The following is an 18,385-nucleotide window of genomic DNA, read 5'->3' as shown; positions in this document are numbered from 1 at the left end:
TTCTGCTTACGTTGCAACATAAGTTAATAGCATACAAACGTGTTAAAAAACTGTGTTCAGCAACACCCCCAACCCCCTCCCCAACCCAGTTTTTAGATTCTTCATCCAAAGCACTCTATATGTTTGTAGACGAGGTTTTACGGTATGGTTAAAACATTTTTAAGTGTAAAGATTATTGTTCGAACATTTTTAATCAAAAGTCCATTTGCTGCGATTCTCTCAAAATCGGTCACTTTCAAATTCCTACATTCTCAATTCTGATGACTTTGTTGGATTTCTTATGTCATTTGGATTCCACATAATTATTTATATTTATTTATGTTCTTTACGACGTTGTTACTTCAATTTAAAATAAGCTAAATGTAGGCCTAATTCCAAACATTTGGTATGCCAAATGTAATATCTTTCCTGCATCTTTAAGAGTTTTGGAAGCATATTCATTAGCGATTTCCGATTTTGCCCAATAGTTTATCTTACACCATGTTTTCTATTCTTCTCACATCCCTTTCATAATAAAATCAAAATACAAAAGAAATCCACTCACAAAATAATATAAAACACAACAGTTTAGAGGGCGGCATTTGTCTTCTCTCTCATTAAAAATGACGGCCTCGCAAAACAATATAAAACAAAAGAAATCCACTCACGTAAAGTTTCTTTTGTTTTATTTTGTTTTGTAAGGCGGTCATTTTTTGGAGAGAGTAAAAACAAAACTTATGTTTATTGTTATTGGATTTTGTTAGTGGATTTCTTTTTTTAAAAAAGCACTCTCCAAAAAACGATGGTCTCACGAAACAATACAAAACAACAGAAATCCACTCACAAAATAATATAAAACATAACAGTTTATGTGTATAGAGACTGTATTGGGCGGATTTTTTTTCTCTCTCCTAAATATGACGGCCTCACAAAACAATATAAAACAAAAAGTTTCTTTTGTTTTATATTGTTTTGTGAGGCGGTCATATATGTGTATAGAGACTGTCGAGGGCATAATTTGTTTACTCTCTCCTACAAATGATGGCCCCGCAAAGCAATATAAAACAAAAGCTTTTAGAATATAAATCCACTCACAAAATAATATAAAACATAAAGTTTCTTTTGTTTTATATTGTTTTGTGAGGCGGTCATATGTGTATGGAGACTGTCGAGGGCATAATTTGTTTACTCTCTCCTACAAATGATGGCCTCGCAAAGCAATATAAAACAAAAGCTTTTAGAATACCATGCATGAATATAAGAAACATGTGGCGAGACTATAGAGGGCGGGTAATGTGAGTGAGGCACAAAATCTTCACACAACAATTACACCCTAAATCGTCACATAGCTGTAGATTTTATGTTACATTCTATGAATGAAAGCAGGGGTGTGTTTGCTTAATTTCTAAAATAAATATGATTGTTTTTTTAATTTGGCTTTTCAATACCAAATATGCCAATGTGGTACAAGTTGATCTATTAATAACTAAAAACTTGATCTACATGTATTAGGGAAGCACCATTATATTTTCTCCCTCAAAGGCGCTAATAGTTTTCAATTTTAAGTACACCTTTATGCAGCCTTGGTTGTGGGTTTATTTATTTGTTTTTCTAGCTGGTGCAGCGGGAAAAGATTTTGTTTTTTCAAACGAACTTCTACGAATTAGACCCTCTGGAAACCTTTCCTAAGGCTGCGATCACATACTTCTTGAGGTCACATTACATTATACAGCGTATATCATTCTAGAAGTAAAGTTACAAGTATTTGATTAGACGAAGGTTCAGTTTTAAAATTGGCAAACATGACCTATACTCGCCTGATCGAATCATACTGCAGTTACTGCCCGTTTTCCTATACACAATACACAGTCCCGGTACACAGTGCTCTCACCATTGAGGTGTGACCTCTACAAATAGTGTATGTTAGAAGTGGTGGGTATGCTCCACCGGAATTTTGAGGTGGCGGTTCTTTGAGAGCTGAAGGCGTACCGGTAAAAGGGGTCTTGTGGGGCTGAGAACATGTAAAAGGGTGTCACTCTTTTGGAGCTGCGAACAGTCAAAATCAAGGGTCTTAAAGGAAGTCTCTGGCAATCACAACATTATTCCTTATATGTTAGAAAATAATTATCAAGCACGAATCACATGGTTTTATTTAAAACAAACTCACAGTGACCATAAAAACGAATAAAAATATTCGTTTCTCAACACGCGATATTCAAAATTCTCGGGCGCCGAGTGCAATGACGTCCCAGTAATACAATGAAGGCTGACGACAATTGAACACAATAACCATTACGTCATTGCACTTAGACAATTTCGGCGCGGGAATTTTGAATATCGCGTGTTGAGAGCCGACTGTTTTTATTCGTTTTTATGGTCAATATGAGTTTGTTTTAGATAAAACAACGTGATTCGTGCTTGATAATTATTTTTCTACCATATAAGGCATAATGTTATGATTACCGGAGTCCCCCCTTTAATGGTTTTCTGGTTGACAGTCGCCTGAAAGAAACAGAAATTGGAAGAATGAGCAATTTAGGGATATTTAAGAGCTGAAATGATCAAAATCAAGGGACTGTCAGTTTTCTGTATTGGTCAAAATTCAGGGATCTTTGGGAGCTGCGTGGTCTTTCCGGTGGAGCATACCCGTATGGTCATTTATGTTGAGTGACCCCCTTCCCTCAACAAAACAGTTTTGTTGCCATGCGAGATTCGCAGAAAAGTCCCATAAAATTGGCTTGCTGCACTATAATTGATACCGCATTTTAATAGACAACCTTATTACATTTGCTAGACAACCAATGTATACGTTTTCAAACGTTTACGAGAGTTTTAACTTAATTGTTTCTTTACAGTCTCGGAATGTATCTCAGTCCATCATCATGATCATCACACTACTGTATACGTATACTGATGCCCCGGTTCGTTTCTCCAATAATCTGGAATAAGCTCGTATGCCACTTTTACCCACAATCCTTTGCGACCCAGTTCCTCCAAGTCGGCTTCGAACTTTCCATCTTTGAATGCGTCAACAGTTTCCCTGGAATCCGCACCCACATCAAATATAATTGGGCCGCCTGTAAATGATAGATAATGTGGTCACAGCACAGTGATGTTATAAATGATACCTTTCTCAGGAGCAAAGTTTTGTTATTTTCTTTTTCTCCCTATCCTTTTCTTCCCATATGAGATGATTTCAGATTCCCGATCACAATCAATTCCGATCGTCTCCGATCCCTTCATAACCGCGCGGCAATTGCCGAGTTCTTTCGATCTATTCATAACAAGTTCGAAAAGTTCCATGTGTGCATAATCATGATAATTTATATGCAAATTTGCATAGTCTCAATGTGATGCATTTTGCTGCTCTGTTCTCCTAATACTCAACTCTCGTCATCTGCTTACACCTCCACTGTATTTATAAATGAAAATCTAGAAAACAATATCTGGTATGATTGTTTAATACTTTATTATCGAAGTCGACTCACCAGGTTTCACAATGCGGATCAGTTGTGTCATGCAGTCTAGATATAAATGGCCGCTCTCAAGAGCTCCGCCTAAAATTAAGCCATCATAGCTATCTGAAATTTTATAATGAATAATTGACACATAATTGATTATAATTATGATCCTCGTACCCTATGAGTACAAGAAAGTGGAACATAATGCAGACATCAGTGGCGTACATGAAAAGTGAGTTTTCAAATCTGATGTCATTCCTTCGTTCCAACATTATGAGTTTTAGTGGGGTTTTTTTGTTCAGAAACCAAAAATTAGGGGATTAAAAAGAGGAGCAGATCTTGTCTGCAATCATTACATCTAAAGCTGAATTTATACCACATACCAGTCACCCCGATCCCACCGATAAACCGCAAAAATGATGCAATAGAATTTGTTTTTCGTCTTTGTCAGTATTTATGTGTAAACGTAATCCATTCAAAATCAAACGATGCAATTGGAAAAGAAGCAGGAAGTTTCAAAAATGGTCCAACACTTTTTTTTTTTGAACTTTTGGCTCACGATCAGGATGAATATTGGTGCAAAACGGGTACCTTTCCCACACCGACACCGCCTGGCTAATAATTATTTGGTGCAGGAGAGACACTAAAATGAATACACGGGATCGATACACGTGAATTGCTATGCACGATTTTGATATCAGACGAAAATCTTCGGATACCGGGTTAGAAAATGATGAATATCTCCGTAAATGATTTTTCTCAAGAAACCAGATGTGGTCTCATACTCTTGAAAATACGTGTTGAACAGATATGATGGTCGCTAGAATGCGCTTTGAAAATTGGCCGTGCGCTTTGAACTCAAAATCGGACCAAAACTCTAATTTTATATTGCGTTGGCCCTGTATGGACTACATCGTGTAGTACAGCTGCACTCACTACTAGGCAGTATAAAAGTCGATGACCATTGACCTCAATGGGGTATACAAGCTTATTCACGCACAACCAAGATCAATTACCCGCCTATTGTGAGTAGCCTTAGTCATGTCCCTCGACTAATTATTCGTCTCAAAGAGCTTCGAAGGTCTGAACCAAATGGCCAATTGTGGCTGTGGATTCAACCTACCATGGCGATTTCTGCCATGAAGATATAGGGTCAATGACACTGTGCCCCATGACCCATTTGTATTACCACAGAGTGCTTCGAGACACACAATATCCACACCGGCTCACGGTCTATATCCACGCCGTCAACCCTGTCGGCGGGAATTGTCGTGCTAACTGTTGAGTCCTTCTGAAAGGACTATTACCACATGGTACATTCTTTAGCGACAATGACTGACAGAAATTTATAGAAAATGTTGCGTCATGTTAATGGTTTTTGGTTATCGAAAAGGAAAAAGGAACCAAAAGGTAAAAACGATGAACAACGTAGTTACTTACATCCCCGTGATTCGAGCCTTAGACCTCTCGGGTGCCAAACGCAAGATCAACGACCGGTTGCCACTGATCTTTTACGGGCCCGACCAACGAATACGTGCGTATATATAATATGACTTTCGGTAATTCCGTCATGGGATCACGCACGTGGGATGCATGTATGCGCAGTGGTTTCGCTTTGTAAGGTTGTGCAAGATTATATAGAGTTAGAGTTGACGTTGATGGTGATGATAAATGACGATGATACTTTTCGACCATACCTCGTGTGCCACAAGACCCGTTCCGCAGGCCATATCCATAATTTTCACATCTTTGTTAGTCAGCAATTTTTCCATCGTTGCTGCAGCCCTTCGAGGTCCAGTATAACCCTCTTCTGTAAGATCCTATAAGTGTATAAAGTGGAAACAAATTTCGAATAGAATGTTTATGAATGACAATATCAGCTTAAGGGGGTACTACACCCATCGCATTTTTTTACGGGTTTTTTGCATTTTGTGAAGAAATGAGAAAATAAAATTGGACATAGTGGTATGCAAAATGAAGGGGCAAATCTTCTCGTTCTATTGGTGGCATCGGTATCAATGTAGCTTACATGCTTTTGAAGGTAGAAGCCAAAAGGTGGTACATCACTGATGTTTTAAATTCACTTCATTTTGGAAAGCTTGCTATCAACGGATTTCGTTAAAATTTTGGATATGTGTTGCTAACGCATTAGAGAAATAATGTTGATATGTAAAATGGGAATAAGTGGTTCCTGATGGCTTCATGAACTTGGTGATTTTCAGTGCTCCACATCTATCAAAAACGAACTGGTTAAAATGCTTCTATTTTCAATGTTGAGCTATATTTTGTATTTTTAACTAGCGACATTATTTCACTGAAACTTAATTAAGCCATAGGTGACATGTTACCACAACCATACTACAGCAATGTTGAAAAAAATTGCATTTCTCGTCACCTATACCCACCATATTTCGTAAGTGCGTTAAGCTTATATTTGCGATTTTGGTAACTATTTTACCTTTTGTTTTCTAACCCATTTCAACTAGGAACTCCAAAATTGATACAGTGATAGCATATTTTAAGCGGAGTCATATCATTTGTAACTTACCTATGATTGTCGCTATCCAAGGCAAAAAAATCAAATATTGTGTATATTTCCATAGAGTTCTGCACGATATACGGTAGCCGAATTTTGACACACGACAATTTTGACAAGTGTTCACCCACAATCCATTGCGTTATACGAGTTGCCGAGTTTTGGTATATATTTAGGTATTTTTAAGATTCCGGCGTATGGGGCAATCCCAATACGGAGCCATGGAGAAGGAAAAAACAAATTTTAGACAAGCCAAGACGGGCCGGGCCTGGGGCACAGGAATTTGGGAAAATTTGGCAGATCGAAGGGGGGAATTTTGGCGCACATTAAATGGGACACGACTGATTTTTAAATAACACGCACAAGGCTTTGGAATCACGTCACGGGTATGCCTACAGAATAGAAACGCAGTCAAAATCATGAAAAAAGTCCTGCACGTTATCCGGCACGCTCAGGCCTATAACGTAGGCCCTACGCTCGAATTTAGACATTGCCATCATCCCAGCAAAGTGTGAAAAATTAAAATTGTTTATAAATGTCTAAAAGTGAAGGATAAGTCATTTAAATTGTCATTTAATATTTTTGAAATGTATTTGGCATAGGATCCTAACAGCAGTAGGCCAATTGACAAAGTTGAAGCCCGATATAAATGTAGGTGGCCTATCATAGGCTTATCCCGGCTAGTAATCAGATTCGTGTAAAATGTCTGATGATTTTTTCCCGGGATGAGATTTTGTCTTTAATACTCAGCGTTTGGCTAAACCACTAATAGGCCTACTATAACAACAAACAGGGACAACAAAGGCGATTATGAAGGCCGGGGAAATGGTAAGATTATAAGAAATTCAGTTGGTAGGCCTACACCATTTGGAAATCCCCCAGTGAGCCCCTTATCATGCTTATTTCATCATCTAATATATTAATTAGGCCTATATGACTGCCCCGGGCTATAACCTTTAACTTTCATTTTTCCGTGTTACCTTTAAAATGTAGGCCTACGCCTATTATTTTGCGGAATTGTAGGCCTATAGGCCTACTCGTGCTTTTCACCGCTGATTAAGTTTATATTATCGCAACTCGCCATCTGGGGTGGTGAATTTCTTTCCCCATGCCAACAAATCTTTGTCCTCCCCACTTTGACATGCCAACCCCCCTCTATCGACATAGGCGCGGCCTACCAAAACATTGTCCCCCTAGGCCTACATGGCAACCGGTATACTTTTAGGCAGGCCGAGAAGGGGCAAGCAAGTTTTGGCACGTAGGCCTATATTATTGCAAAAGCCAAGTATTAATATACTCCTTTAAAATGCCTCTTCTGGCACAAAAGAAATACCGGTAGCAGAGTGATGCCACGTGCACATGTGCATTGACATTGGCCAATATCTATGGGGTGTAATAGGTCTACTATTATTTATTATTCACTTTTTCTACTCACTTTATTAGGGCCTACCATTTAAAATGTCTAAAATTGCGGAATTGTTAAAATGTCTTAATTTGCGGAAATGAGCAAATTTCTCATACGTTCAGTGCCGTACATAAGGGGGGCAATGGGGGAAGCTACCCCAACCCCCTGTGGAAAGTCCGCCCCCCCCTTTGGATGCGGTCGCCCTGAAGAATTTTACTAGGGTCTTTTTGTACTTTTGAGCCTATTTTGTTTTGTTAAAGATTTCCCCCTTGAATGAGGGTTCCCCTTTCACTCCTTTCCCCCCCCCCCCCTTAAAAAGTCCTAGCTACGCCCATGATCCCCCATGACGCCACTTCACGGGGAGGGGGGGGGCACAACATACATTTCTGGTGGGTATGCTCCTGGGGTATGCTCCCCCAGAATTTAGTAGGGTCCGGGGACTGAGCTCCCGGGGGTGCTGACGGCGTACCGGGGTAGGCCTATGCCGGAAAGGGATCATTTTTGGAGCTGACAATAAATATAAAAGGTGGTCTTTTGGAGCTGCGAATAGTCAAAATTGGGTCTTTCTTGGCTTTCTGGGTGAATAACGCCTGAAAAAAACCAGACATGTGAAGAATGATCGAGCGATGTAGGTCTTAGAGCTGAAATTGTCAAGTTTCCGTGTTTACGTATGCCTGCGCCTGCGCCTATAGCTCTATTTTGGTCACGGGTCTTTTGGAGCTGCGGAATCCAAAAATGGAGGGGGGGGGTCTTTCCGGGAGAGCATACCCGTATGGTCTTTTGTGTTAAGTTCCAACGCTTAAAATTCAATTTTAATAACACGACGGTCACAATCTTGATTTTATCAGGGATTTTACCAAGAGAAGGTGCTAGGCATACATGCTCATGTTTGAATCTGGCAACTTTGAACTTATGCGGTAGTCTTGTAGCCGTCCGGCCCTGTTCAGTTTTATACACGCATTTGAATAGGAATTGTTTTGCGCACTTACCTAATGTTTATGGAGCACATTTTCTTCATTAGTTTGTCAAGTTGATGTCAAATGTTCTATTCTATATTATTTGGCAATAGTGTTTTTTTTGCCTATAGTATGTCCAAACATGGTCCAATGTTGTAATTTGTTGTTTTTGATCGCAAAGGTCGGATATTTTTATTCCCGATTTAACTGTGCACCCGCCGGAGGGCTTCGCAAGGGTGCAGAATTCGGCGAAAGTTTGACGGTAATTTTGCCTTTTTGACACTAAAACGCATTCGATCCTTAATTTTATTTCAACAAAATTTTTGATTAGGTAGCATATTAATGAGGCGGCTACAATTTTTTTTACCAAATCTTAAAGAATTATTATTCTCAAATGTCTGACCTGTGTATTTCCTATTGGTAATACAAATTGACGTGTCAGCCCTAAACATACATAGGCAGGTCGTATTTTGGACTGGTAGCAAGTCTAATACTGTATGTGAATATCGATGAATGTTAGAAACGGCAGAAACCGGTTGTGACGGAGACTACGTGGTAGCGTCCTTAACAACCAGTCAACTTTAAGACAAATAGGTGAAAAGGACACTTTCACGATGTTTTTCATATTTTTTTTATTTCACATGATCAGTGCATATATCGCCTAGCTTGAAATGATAAAATATTTTTTTAGACCAATCAAACCAATATATGGGTGTAGTACGCCCTTAAGTAATTAGTATGATAAAAAACTGCCAACTTTCATCTTGTGAATATTGGACGTGCGCGGAAAATGCTCAATGAAGATGCCACTAAATTGATTATTTATTCACTGGTGACATCTAGCTCTTGATCAGAGCTCTCGTATCACGGTTGTTTGATGGGATCATTTATTAGTTTTTCAAACAAAACATCATGTATAACCAGCTTAAACAGCTAAAAGTGATATCGTGCTAATGTATACAGATACTTTTGAGTCGTTCTCAACTTTAATTTCCCCTCTTTTACAAAATTATTCACTTTTATAGTATTTTTTACAGCTTTTTCGGATATAAAATGTATGTATTTATGCCAAAATTGGTGGCGCTATTTAGTTACCGGAAATTACCCTTTCAAGCTTTCAATACAAATAATTCCTTTTATTGTTTGATAAAATATGTTTATAAAATTTCCTCGTTGCTTGTTTCACCTATTCCAGCTGTTTTAATGGCGGTATTAATCACCTAACCCTTGCAAATAAAGAAATATGATTTAGGATAAATAGCACCATCTATAGTTTGCATTTAGTTAATAATGAAGCCAATTCTATATACATCAAACAGCCGTGATATTACCTTAGAAAATCCAGTGATCCCTTAGTAAAATAAACCCAAGCAAGTGACTAGTAAAGAAAATGTAAGGCCAATCCCTGCCTGGCTAGTACCATGAGTACAGAGCTTGCCGAAGGCAAGCTACACTATCACTAGACAAGCTACATAAGCATGATAAGTCACCAACCAGCACGTCCCTGTCGCCAGCAAGTAGGACCACTATGCAGTATTACTGTCTACTCACAGATATTGACCCCACCCACCAACCGCCCAAGTCCACTCACCGAGGCGCCCGCCTACAGCAGGTCTTTACTATAGTGTCAGAGGGCATATGGCATGGTTTTTCATTTTTTCTTTCAATTGGATGGAAAATATGTTGGCTTTGGAGCAAAGCTAGTGACATCCTTCCTGCCCCGACTATTGCAATAGTCTGTTGATGGGAATAAGCGCGGAACTGTAGAAAAAGCTTCAAAATGTCCAGCGTACATCTGCAAGACTGCTCTTCAGGAAACGCAAGTTTAACATGTTTACCTTCAGATCTCATAAATGAACTCCACTGGCTTCCCATCAAGCAACGCATTGATTAAAAAATTCTCGCACTTGTATAAAGCACTTCACGGACAAGCTCCGTCTGACATCATTGATATGCTTCAAATTTGAATTACTCAAAGGCAGCTTAGATCTTCATGCTCAGATGGTACCTTTCAAGTTAACCAAAAACCCGATGTGTTTGTTTTTGTGACCGAGCTTTTGCTGCTTATACTCCAAAGTTGTGGAATAAACTACAAGTAGGCATGTCACAATGGCTGCACAACAATTTTGCCACACTCTGCATGCAAGATTAACAGTGAACTGAAAAGCGCGCGCTTCAAAGCTGGATAATTTTTGGAAAACATCCATGTAAAAAAATTGGTTGTACTTTTGCAAAGCTACATTATACAAAAAATCCATTGAATTTGGACAACCAGTTCAAACGATGCGAGCAGTTAAACAGTTTCCAAAACAATCATGGAAATACTTCCTTTGTTTGGCTAAATCTTAAAATCAACCAATCAGCTAAATCAGTTATAACTCAAGTAGCCTTGCAAACAGTACGTACGTGTCTGTAACATATAGGTATAGTGAGACTGGCAACATTTTAGTGATATATTTGAGAAGCAAATACATCAGGTTAAAAGCACATGAGTTATAAGCTGCTATACTATATTAACACAATCATCATGGATACTGGATAGTGGGTAGAGATATTTTTAGACTTCGTTCAATTTGAGATAATAATGGTAGATAATAAAAGATAATCTTACCTTCTCATAAGTGGAAGCCCATTCATCATAGAACTTCTTTATTCCTTCCGCCGTTTATGGGAAGTTTCTCGCATAACAAGCACGAATGTGAGCCGACATGATGACACCTGGACTATGCAATTGTTTGCTTATGCACTACGGCTGTGTGATTCATCCAACATACACTTCTCGAACACAATAGTTGAATATGATCCAAAATGAGCGTTTATTGCGTTTCGACAGTATTTTTTGTGGGACATGAGAGCACCTCAGACCTATCGAATCGCATTTTGAATACGAAGCATGTCTTTCTGATATCAAATAATTTTCATTTTTTAAAAATCACAATATAACTCAAATTTTATGACAAATTATAAAAATTTGATATTTTTCAAATTTTGATATATAACAGTCCTCGAAGTAAATTATATCAATCTAATGATATATTCTTAAAGTGTATGTAGTAGGGAGGAAAAGCCGACGGTCAATTGAAAATTTTGACCTTTCATATTGAAGATATGGATTTTTTTCCCAAAAAGACCTAATTTTTTTTGGTGTTTTTGGAAAAAAAATCCATATCTTCAATACGAAAGGTCAAAATTTTCAATTGATCGTCCGCTTTTCATCCCACCTACATACACTTTAAGTATAAATCATCAGATTTATTAAGTTTACTTCAAGTACTGTTAAATATCAAAAATATCAATTTTTAATGATTTGCCATAAAATGTGTATTAAATTGTGAATTTCAAAAAATCAAAATTATTTAATATCAGAATGACATTCTCCGTATTCAGAATGCAATTCGATAAGTCTGATGTGCTCTAATGTCCCAAAATAAATACTGTCCAAACGTTCATACCCCAGCCCTTAAGTGACCAACGTCTTGTATTATTTTGTTGCAACTAGGACTAGCCGGCTTCATAGAAAACTAAATTTAATATAATATCGTATCGTCGAGCAATTTTGGAAAAGCGAACAATGCTAACTGTTTTATTGAAGAACAATAAAAAAACTGCTTCTTTTCCTTCCTCTGCAATAATTATGAGCCCTGGGGGAGGTAAAATTGGGGGGGGGGGGCAAGACATTTTTGGCGAGCCCAAAGGGGAGGGGGGCAAGCAATTTTCGGCAAGCCGAGAGGGGGGGCAAGCGATTTTTGGCACGCATTCACTGGGCGCCTTTTAATAAAACGCTCTAAAAAGGCTTAGGAAAACGGTACGGAAACGCTTAAATATGCACATTTTCCTCCTCGCTGCGCTCGCAACATACATCTAGACCATTTTAAGTTTGGAATTTGGGATCCCAAAAATTTGGCATGTTCAAGGGGGGGGGGGCAAAAAATTTTGGCGGGCCGAGAGGGGGCAAGCGATTTTTGGCGAGCCGTTCGGAAATTTTACCCCCCCCCCCGGGCTGATAATTATTGCACAGCCCCTCATCAATTCATGAAAATCCCCTGAACGAGAACCAAAACATTAATTTTATACGGCCTAAAACTCCGATTGCACTTTGGGGTAGATATTTGGTGTACATACGTCCTTGAAACATTGACCTTTGTGTGTTTATTATTGATATCGAATTGATATTAAAGATATGGCAATTTATATGAATGTTTACTGGTTTATCAATCAATCATGTGTGCACTATTAATATTGGTAAAGAAAGAAAGTACATGTTGGCCCAATCTCCCATGATGCAGTCATGTCTACAGTAGAATTCACCACGACCTTTGCAGGACTTAAACCCCATTAAAAGCTATTAAACCAAGATAACACTCATTGAAAACAGCTCAACTATGTTAAATCAGATATTCTCTGGTTAAATCCACACTACACATGTTTCTGTTTTACCTGTGCAATGAGCAATGAGCTGGTATTATAGTTTCAGTTGGGTGAACGATTATAAAGCAAACGCAAGGTAACTGTGTGGGCCTTTGTTTACGAAATGAGACAATAGTCTGCATATTGTTAACTAGCATTGTGTGTTTATTATTGATATCGAATTGATATTAAAGATATGGCAATTTATATGAATGTTTACTGGTTTATCAATCAATCATGTGTGCACTATTAATATTGGTAAAGAAAGAAAGTACATGTTGGCCCAATCTCCCATGATGCAGTCTTGTCTACAGTAGAATTCACCACGACCTTTGCAGGACTTAAACCCCATTAAAAGCTATTAAACCAAGATAACACTCATTGAAAACAGCTCAACTATGTTAAATCAGATATTCTCTGGTTAAATCCACACTACACATGTTTCTGTTTTACCTGTGCAATGAGCAATGAGCTGGTATTATAGTTTCAGTTGGGTGAACGATTATAAAGCAAACGCAAGGTAACTGTGTGGGCCTTTGTTTACGAAATGAGACAATAGTCTGCATATTGTTAACTAGCATTCTTGAAAATGAGAAACATAATGGTTGCAGACTTAACACGGTTTGTAAATAATTATTTCATATTTTTTGGGGGTATCTGTCGTTTACATATCCTTCCTAAAACACCAAAGTGCGAATATTTCCAAACACCTAAATTAGCTAACATGTTACAAAACTATATTTTCTAGAATTTCAGAGAGAACTTTAAATATTGGCCCGTTATTTTTCACACAGTGACGTTAACTAGGCAATGCTGTATTACCTAAAACATACACTAAAACACCAAAGTGCGAATATTTCCAAACACCTAAATTAGCTACTACATTTAGGACATGTTACAAAACTATATTTTCTAGAATTTCAGAGAGTACTTTAAATATTGGCCGGTTATTTTTCTCACAGTGACGTTAACTAGGCAATGCCCATATACCTATAACATGCACTGTTTGTAGAGGTCACGCGTCAATGGTGAGAGTACTGTGTATTATGTATAGGAAAATGGACAGTAACTGCAGTATGCCTGTTTACGTTGTAACATAAGTTAATAAGTTAATAAACGTGTTGATTTTTTTAATTGCAGCAACACCTCCAAACCCCCTCCCCTCACCCTCCCCCACCCCTAGGAAACATAAATTGGGGTCAACAATTCACAACTTCCGTCGGTAACAATATTTTTGAAGGTACATTAAAAAGTTTCTGCTCATATCCCCCTACCCCGCCATCCGAAAACTTGGCTAAAACAGTTGGATTAAATTTTGATAATCCCTATGCAAACTAATTGGCCCATTACTCAGAATAGCAATTTGGCAAACATATCAAGGTATCATTTACAAAATTATCAATATCTTGAAAAGTATGGCTACAATTAATAAAATTTGGGGATCATTTTAAAGCTTATTATAAATGATAAAAATTTTTGTTCAAATCATGCATCATGAACTGTCAAAAATGTGACTTGTTCCTGGTTTTGTCAGAGCGGGTCACATAGAGGAACGACCTATCCTCTTTCACACAATGTAGAGGATAGTAAAAATATAAATTCCTATCGTTTATTCGATATTTATAGAATTCATAGCATTAAAATTGCATGCGAGGCCTGTACCTTGGACCAAAGCAAACGACAGTATCTGATAATACTTACCAATGTAGATACTATGTAGATACATGGGACGGCATAATGTGATATTTGTGCCGGGATTGAAAAGGGACAGACACCGAATTTAGAATTTTTTATATATCTTTCAATTTTGAATAATTTAATGACTTAAAATAAAAACATTCAACATATTCAAGAAAATATTATTTTAATGTGTTTTTTCAAGATAAGTACTTCCATAAATCATGGCATATAAATAAAATCTGTGGCAGGAACCCCTCCTTTTATTCTTTCACATGCGATTGTGAGCACACCAACCCACCCCAACCCACCCCCACCTACCGCCCATACCTAGTATCACACACACTCCTCCACATGGCCACACACATGCTCCAAACACACACTGCAAATCCTTCCCACATACACACCCCACACCCACCCCTAAATACTTGTGTGTGTGGGGTCCAGCATTATGTGGGTATAAAGTGGGCCAGTAGTTATTTGTGGGGTATCTTACCACACCATTCTTGTGGGGTACAAAAAACTTACCGCCAACAATTTGTGAGGAACGTGTTTTTTTTTCACACAGACCCACTTTACCCTCTCCCATACCTCTAAAATAGCATTTTTGTGCGTTTCAGGCCTGATGAGGGGTCCTATAGTATAAGCTACTTTATGGAAAGTAAACCATGATTTATACCCCACAGAGAAATTGTACCTATCACAAGCTATTGCTGCATCTTACACAATACTCCACAAGAATGCTCACACCTGAGCAACCACACACACCGACATCGCCTGGCTAATAATTACTTTGTCAGCAGAGATACTAAAATAAGTACCCGGGATCGATACACGTGAATTTGCTATGCACGAGTTTGATATGAGAAGAAAATCTTTGGATACCGGTGTAGAAAATGATGAATATCTCCCGTAAATGATTTCGTATAAAGAAACCAGATGTGGTTCCTTGCACATGAATATTTATTTTGAACAGATATGATAGTCGTTAGCTTGCGCTTTGAGACAGTAGCTTGCGTCTTGAGTCAAAAACTGACAATAATTCTGATTTATATGTGCCGAATTCATATAGCGCAGTGTATAGGCCAATCGTGAAGGTTGTCTAAAAGAATATGACCTATGGCATACCATGCTTGAATGACACACAGCGAGGTCAGTCACCGAGGCAATCGGGGCTAATTGTCAGTAGCCTTAGTCAGATGTCCTTCGGCCTATAAACTATTAAACAGGTCGATATGTATAATGGCCATGTGTGGCGGTGGATTCAATCTACCATGGCGATTTCTGCCATGAAGATATCGGGGCGATGTCACTGTGCCACACCCACCTACGAACATTTAAAGGGTAGATTGTGTAGTCCAACATTTTTGGATACAAAATACTATGCATGGCTGCCTCATGTAGTCCATGTGGGATACACAATAGGTGTTCAAAATAATACGCAATAAGGAAGATATGGAGAATTGAATTATTGAGAATTATACATGAACTTTTTGAACAAAAATTCAAAAGTCTGTAATATTACATAATATTAATAATTTTGATAACTCCGAACCGAAGGTCGCTGGTAACGACCAAAATGTCTCTATACTACTTTATCAAATACACGTCACTATACTTTATGACAATTTATCATATATATTTTGAACATTTATCGAAGCCCTAGAACTGACTCAGTAGTGTCTGGTACCATATCCCGTAGCGTCTGGTACAGTACCCTTTAAAATAGCACGCAAATTCGTTGATGAAGCAATATTTTATAACGTTAACATTGTAGTATAAGTTCATGATAATGATTTTGTATCTGATTTTGACAATTTAGCCTTGAGAAGGCATCTGATTCGGTGATTAAACCCGAACGCCATGAAGATAAATATCCCCTGCATAGAGTTGATAATGACGAATATCCAAGAGTAAGCTTTCACATCTGTCGCACCTTCGATGAAGCCTAGTGCCCATGTGAACCCCATCACACTGGATATCTGCAATGTAATGGTTAAAATATCACTTATATGACTAACATTTTGACTAACCCCAATAATACGCCACCTGCACCATTATCACCGTAAACACGAACACCGCTGAAAACACCACCACAGCCACCCCATCATCGTCATCATCATCGTCAACAACTGTGAATAATTGCCCGATTGAATATTCAATCAAAAAGATTGAATTTTCAATCTTGCCGTGCCGAATTAGGAACAAATCGTTTTCGACTTGTCGGGTTATTTGAAATTTACAAACTTTTTTTTCAATCAAAAGGAGTGATTCTCAATCTTTTATCGATTAAAGTTAGGGTCAAATCTTTTTCGATTGAATTTTCAGTAGAAAGGATTGATTTTCATTGTTTTTCAATCTTTTGCCGTCCCAAATTAGGGAGAAGCCACAAGTCCTTTCCAGTTGAAAAAAAAGATTGAAAATGTTCACTCTAAAACAGTTTGAAATCTCATTCCAAACATATGCAACACATGTCATTTGGCAGTATATTAGGAGTAACACTTGAGTAGATAGTGAAATAAGTCTCCAAAGAGAGTTAGAGTGAAAACAAAAAACATTTCAATCTGTTTTCAATCTATTTAGATTAATTCCTATCAATCGGTTATTTAAGAGAGAACAACAACAACAATAACGACAACAAAAACAACAGCAGCAGCGGCAACAACAATAGGGAATATATCCAAACTCGACCGGCGGTTACCGGTTGTTGAACCGCGTTCCATTGATTGTTTTTTATAACACACTAGAAACTGACTCCAACCGGAGGGAACCGGCGATGGACCGCCAGTGGAGTTTTGATTTCATCCCTAACGCAATATCTGCTATCACAATTTCTTACCTTTAAACACACAACAAGTTCCTCCCATCGTTTAGCATTTGAAGAATTTCGAAGTTTACGTGACATCTGACCAGCTTTCAGTAAAGAGTATGCCGTTTTGGTAAAGAATACAACATTGACACACAAATGTACACCGATAGGTAGACCAAATGCGAACAGGTTAGCAATACCGTTGGAAATCCAGCAAAAATCTCCAGAACCATACGTCAGGAGATTCGTAAAGAAATGGAATGCCAAACATGTGGAGACAATAGCAAGCGGCATGACCCAACCGATCAGAGGATGACCGACAAGATTCAGAGTGTTGTCTTCCGTTTTTTGCAAAGCTTTAAAGACCAATGTATTCATCAAATTACCAGCAATAATCGACATCCAAGTAAACGATGATAACCAGAAATAGTGGGACAATACAGCCAAAGAGATGCAAGCCCGTCGTGAAACGTCCAATTTATCGGAAATTAGAGATATTATCTGAGCAAAGAATAGGGATACACAGAGGGACATAACACCACGTCCATGGGCGTTCCGAATATCAGAAATGATACAATGAATGAGAAAAGTGAGAAGTAGGGTGAGAGAAGACAACACTATCCCGACTGTGTTCACAATATCTAAGGGTCCAGAAAAAGGCTTCCATTTCCTATTGCTACCTGTAGTATCTGGGCTCAACTTTAAGAGGTGATCAGATATATTGAAAAGTCTTAGATTAGTCTTTTCATCACATATTTGTGCTTGACCATTTGGTAATAAGACAAAACTATCTGAGCTATAAGACCTGCCGTTATAAGTCAATGAATAATCACCACTCTCACTTATATTAAATTCATCTGTATTTAAAGTCAAAAGTGGGCACTTTAAATATGGGACCTGTGTTCCACAAAACACTAACAAGTCCCTTTTGGTAGCCTTGGCTAATGGACTTCGGTAGCTGTACTTAGCATGGTACATCACAAAGTCGGGAATGATATATTCATCATTTAAATGGTAAACTGTTCCTAATTGGGTGTTGTTAACAAGAGTTACCTGCGAGGGTGCTACTTCGTACCACGTTTCAGAACATTTTCTTTTAGAATGAACATTTTCATCTATCCTTATGAGCTCAATCGGCATATTTGTATCAAAACA

The 18,385-nt window shown here is 38.1% G+C and overlaps 1 protein-coding gene across 1 annotated transcript; it reads right to left on the bottom strand.

Moving 5' to 3' along the window:
• Positions 1-16,205: 16,205 nt before the first annotated feature.
• On the bottom strand, positions 16,206-17,524 carry LOC140144335 (probable G-protein coupled receptor Mth-like 1). The gene is made up of 2 exons (XM_072166163.1): positions 17,261-17,524; positions 16,206-16,403 (listed from the first exon to the last, which is right to left on the bottom strand). Exons 1-2 carry the CDS (start codon positions 17,522-17,524, stop codon positions 16,206-16,208), a joined length of 462 nt encoding a protein of 153 aa, XP_072022264.1.
• Between the last annotated feature and the right edge of the window lie 861 nt (positions 17,525-18,385).

The sequence above is a fragment of the Amphiura filiformis genome, chromosome 2, assembly GCF_039555335.1.
Source record: "Amphiura filiformis chromosome 2, Afil_fr2py, whole genome shotgun sequence".
Classification (NCBI taxonomy): Eukaryota; Metazoa; Echinodermata; class Ophiuroidea; order Amphilepidida; family Amphiuridae; genus Amphiura; species Amphiura filiformis.
Note: the sequence above shows the minus strand (reverse complement) of the source record. Positions and strands in the feature narration are given on the sequence as shown.

Excerpts from the sequence above, each read along its gene's own strand:
- LOC140144335 (XM_072166163.1), bottom strand. The coding sequence starts at position 17,524 with ATGCCGCTTGCTATTGTCTCCACATGTTTGGCATTCCATTTCTTTACG. Across the intron at positions 16,404-17,260 it reads AACTTGTTGTGTGTTTAAAG|ATATCCAGTGTGATGGGGTT; the intron begins GTAAGAAATTGT and ends ATTACATTGCAG.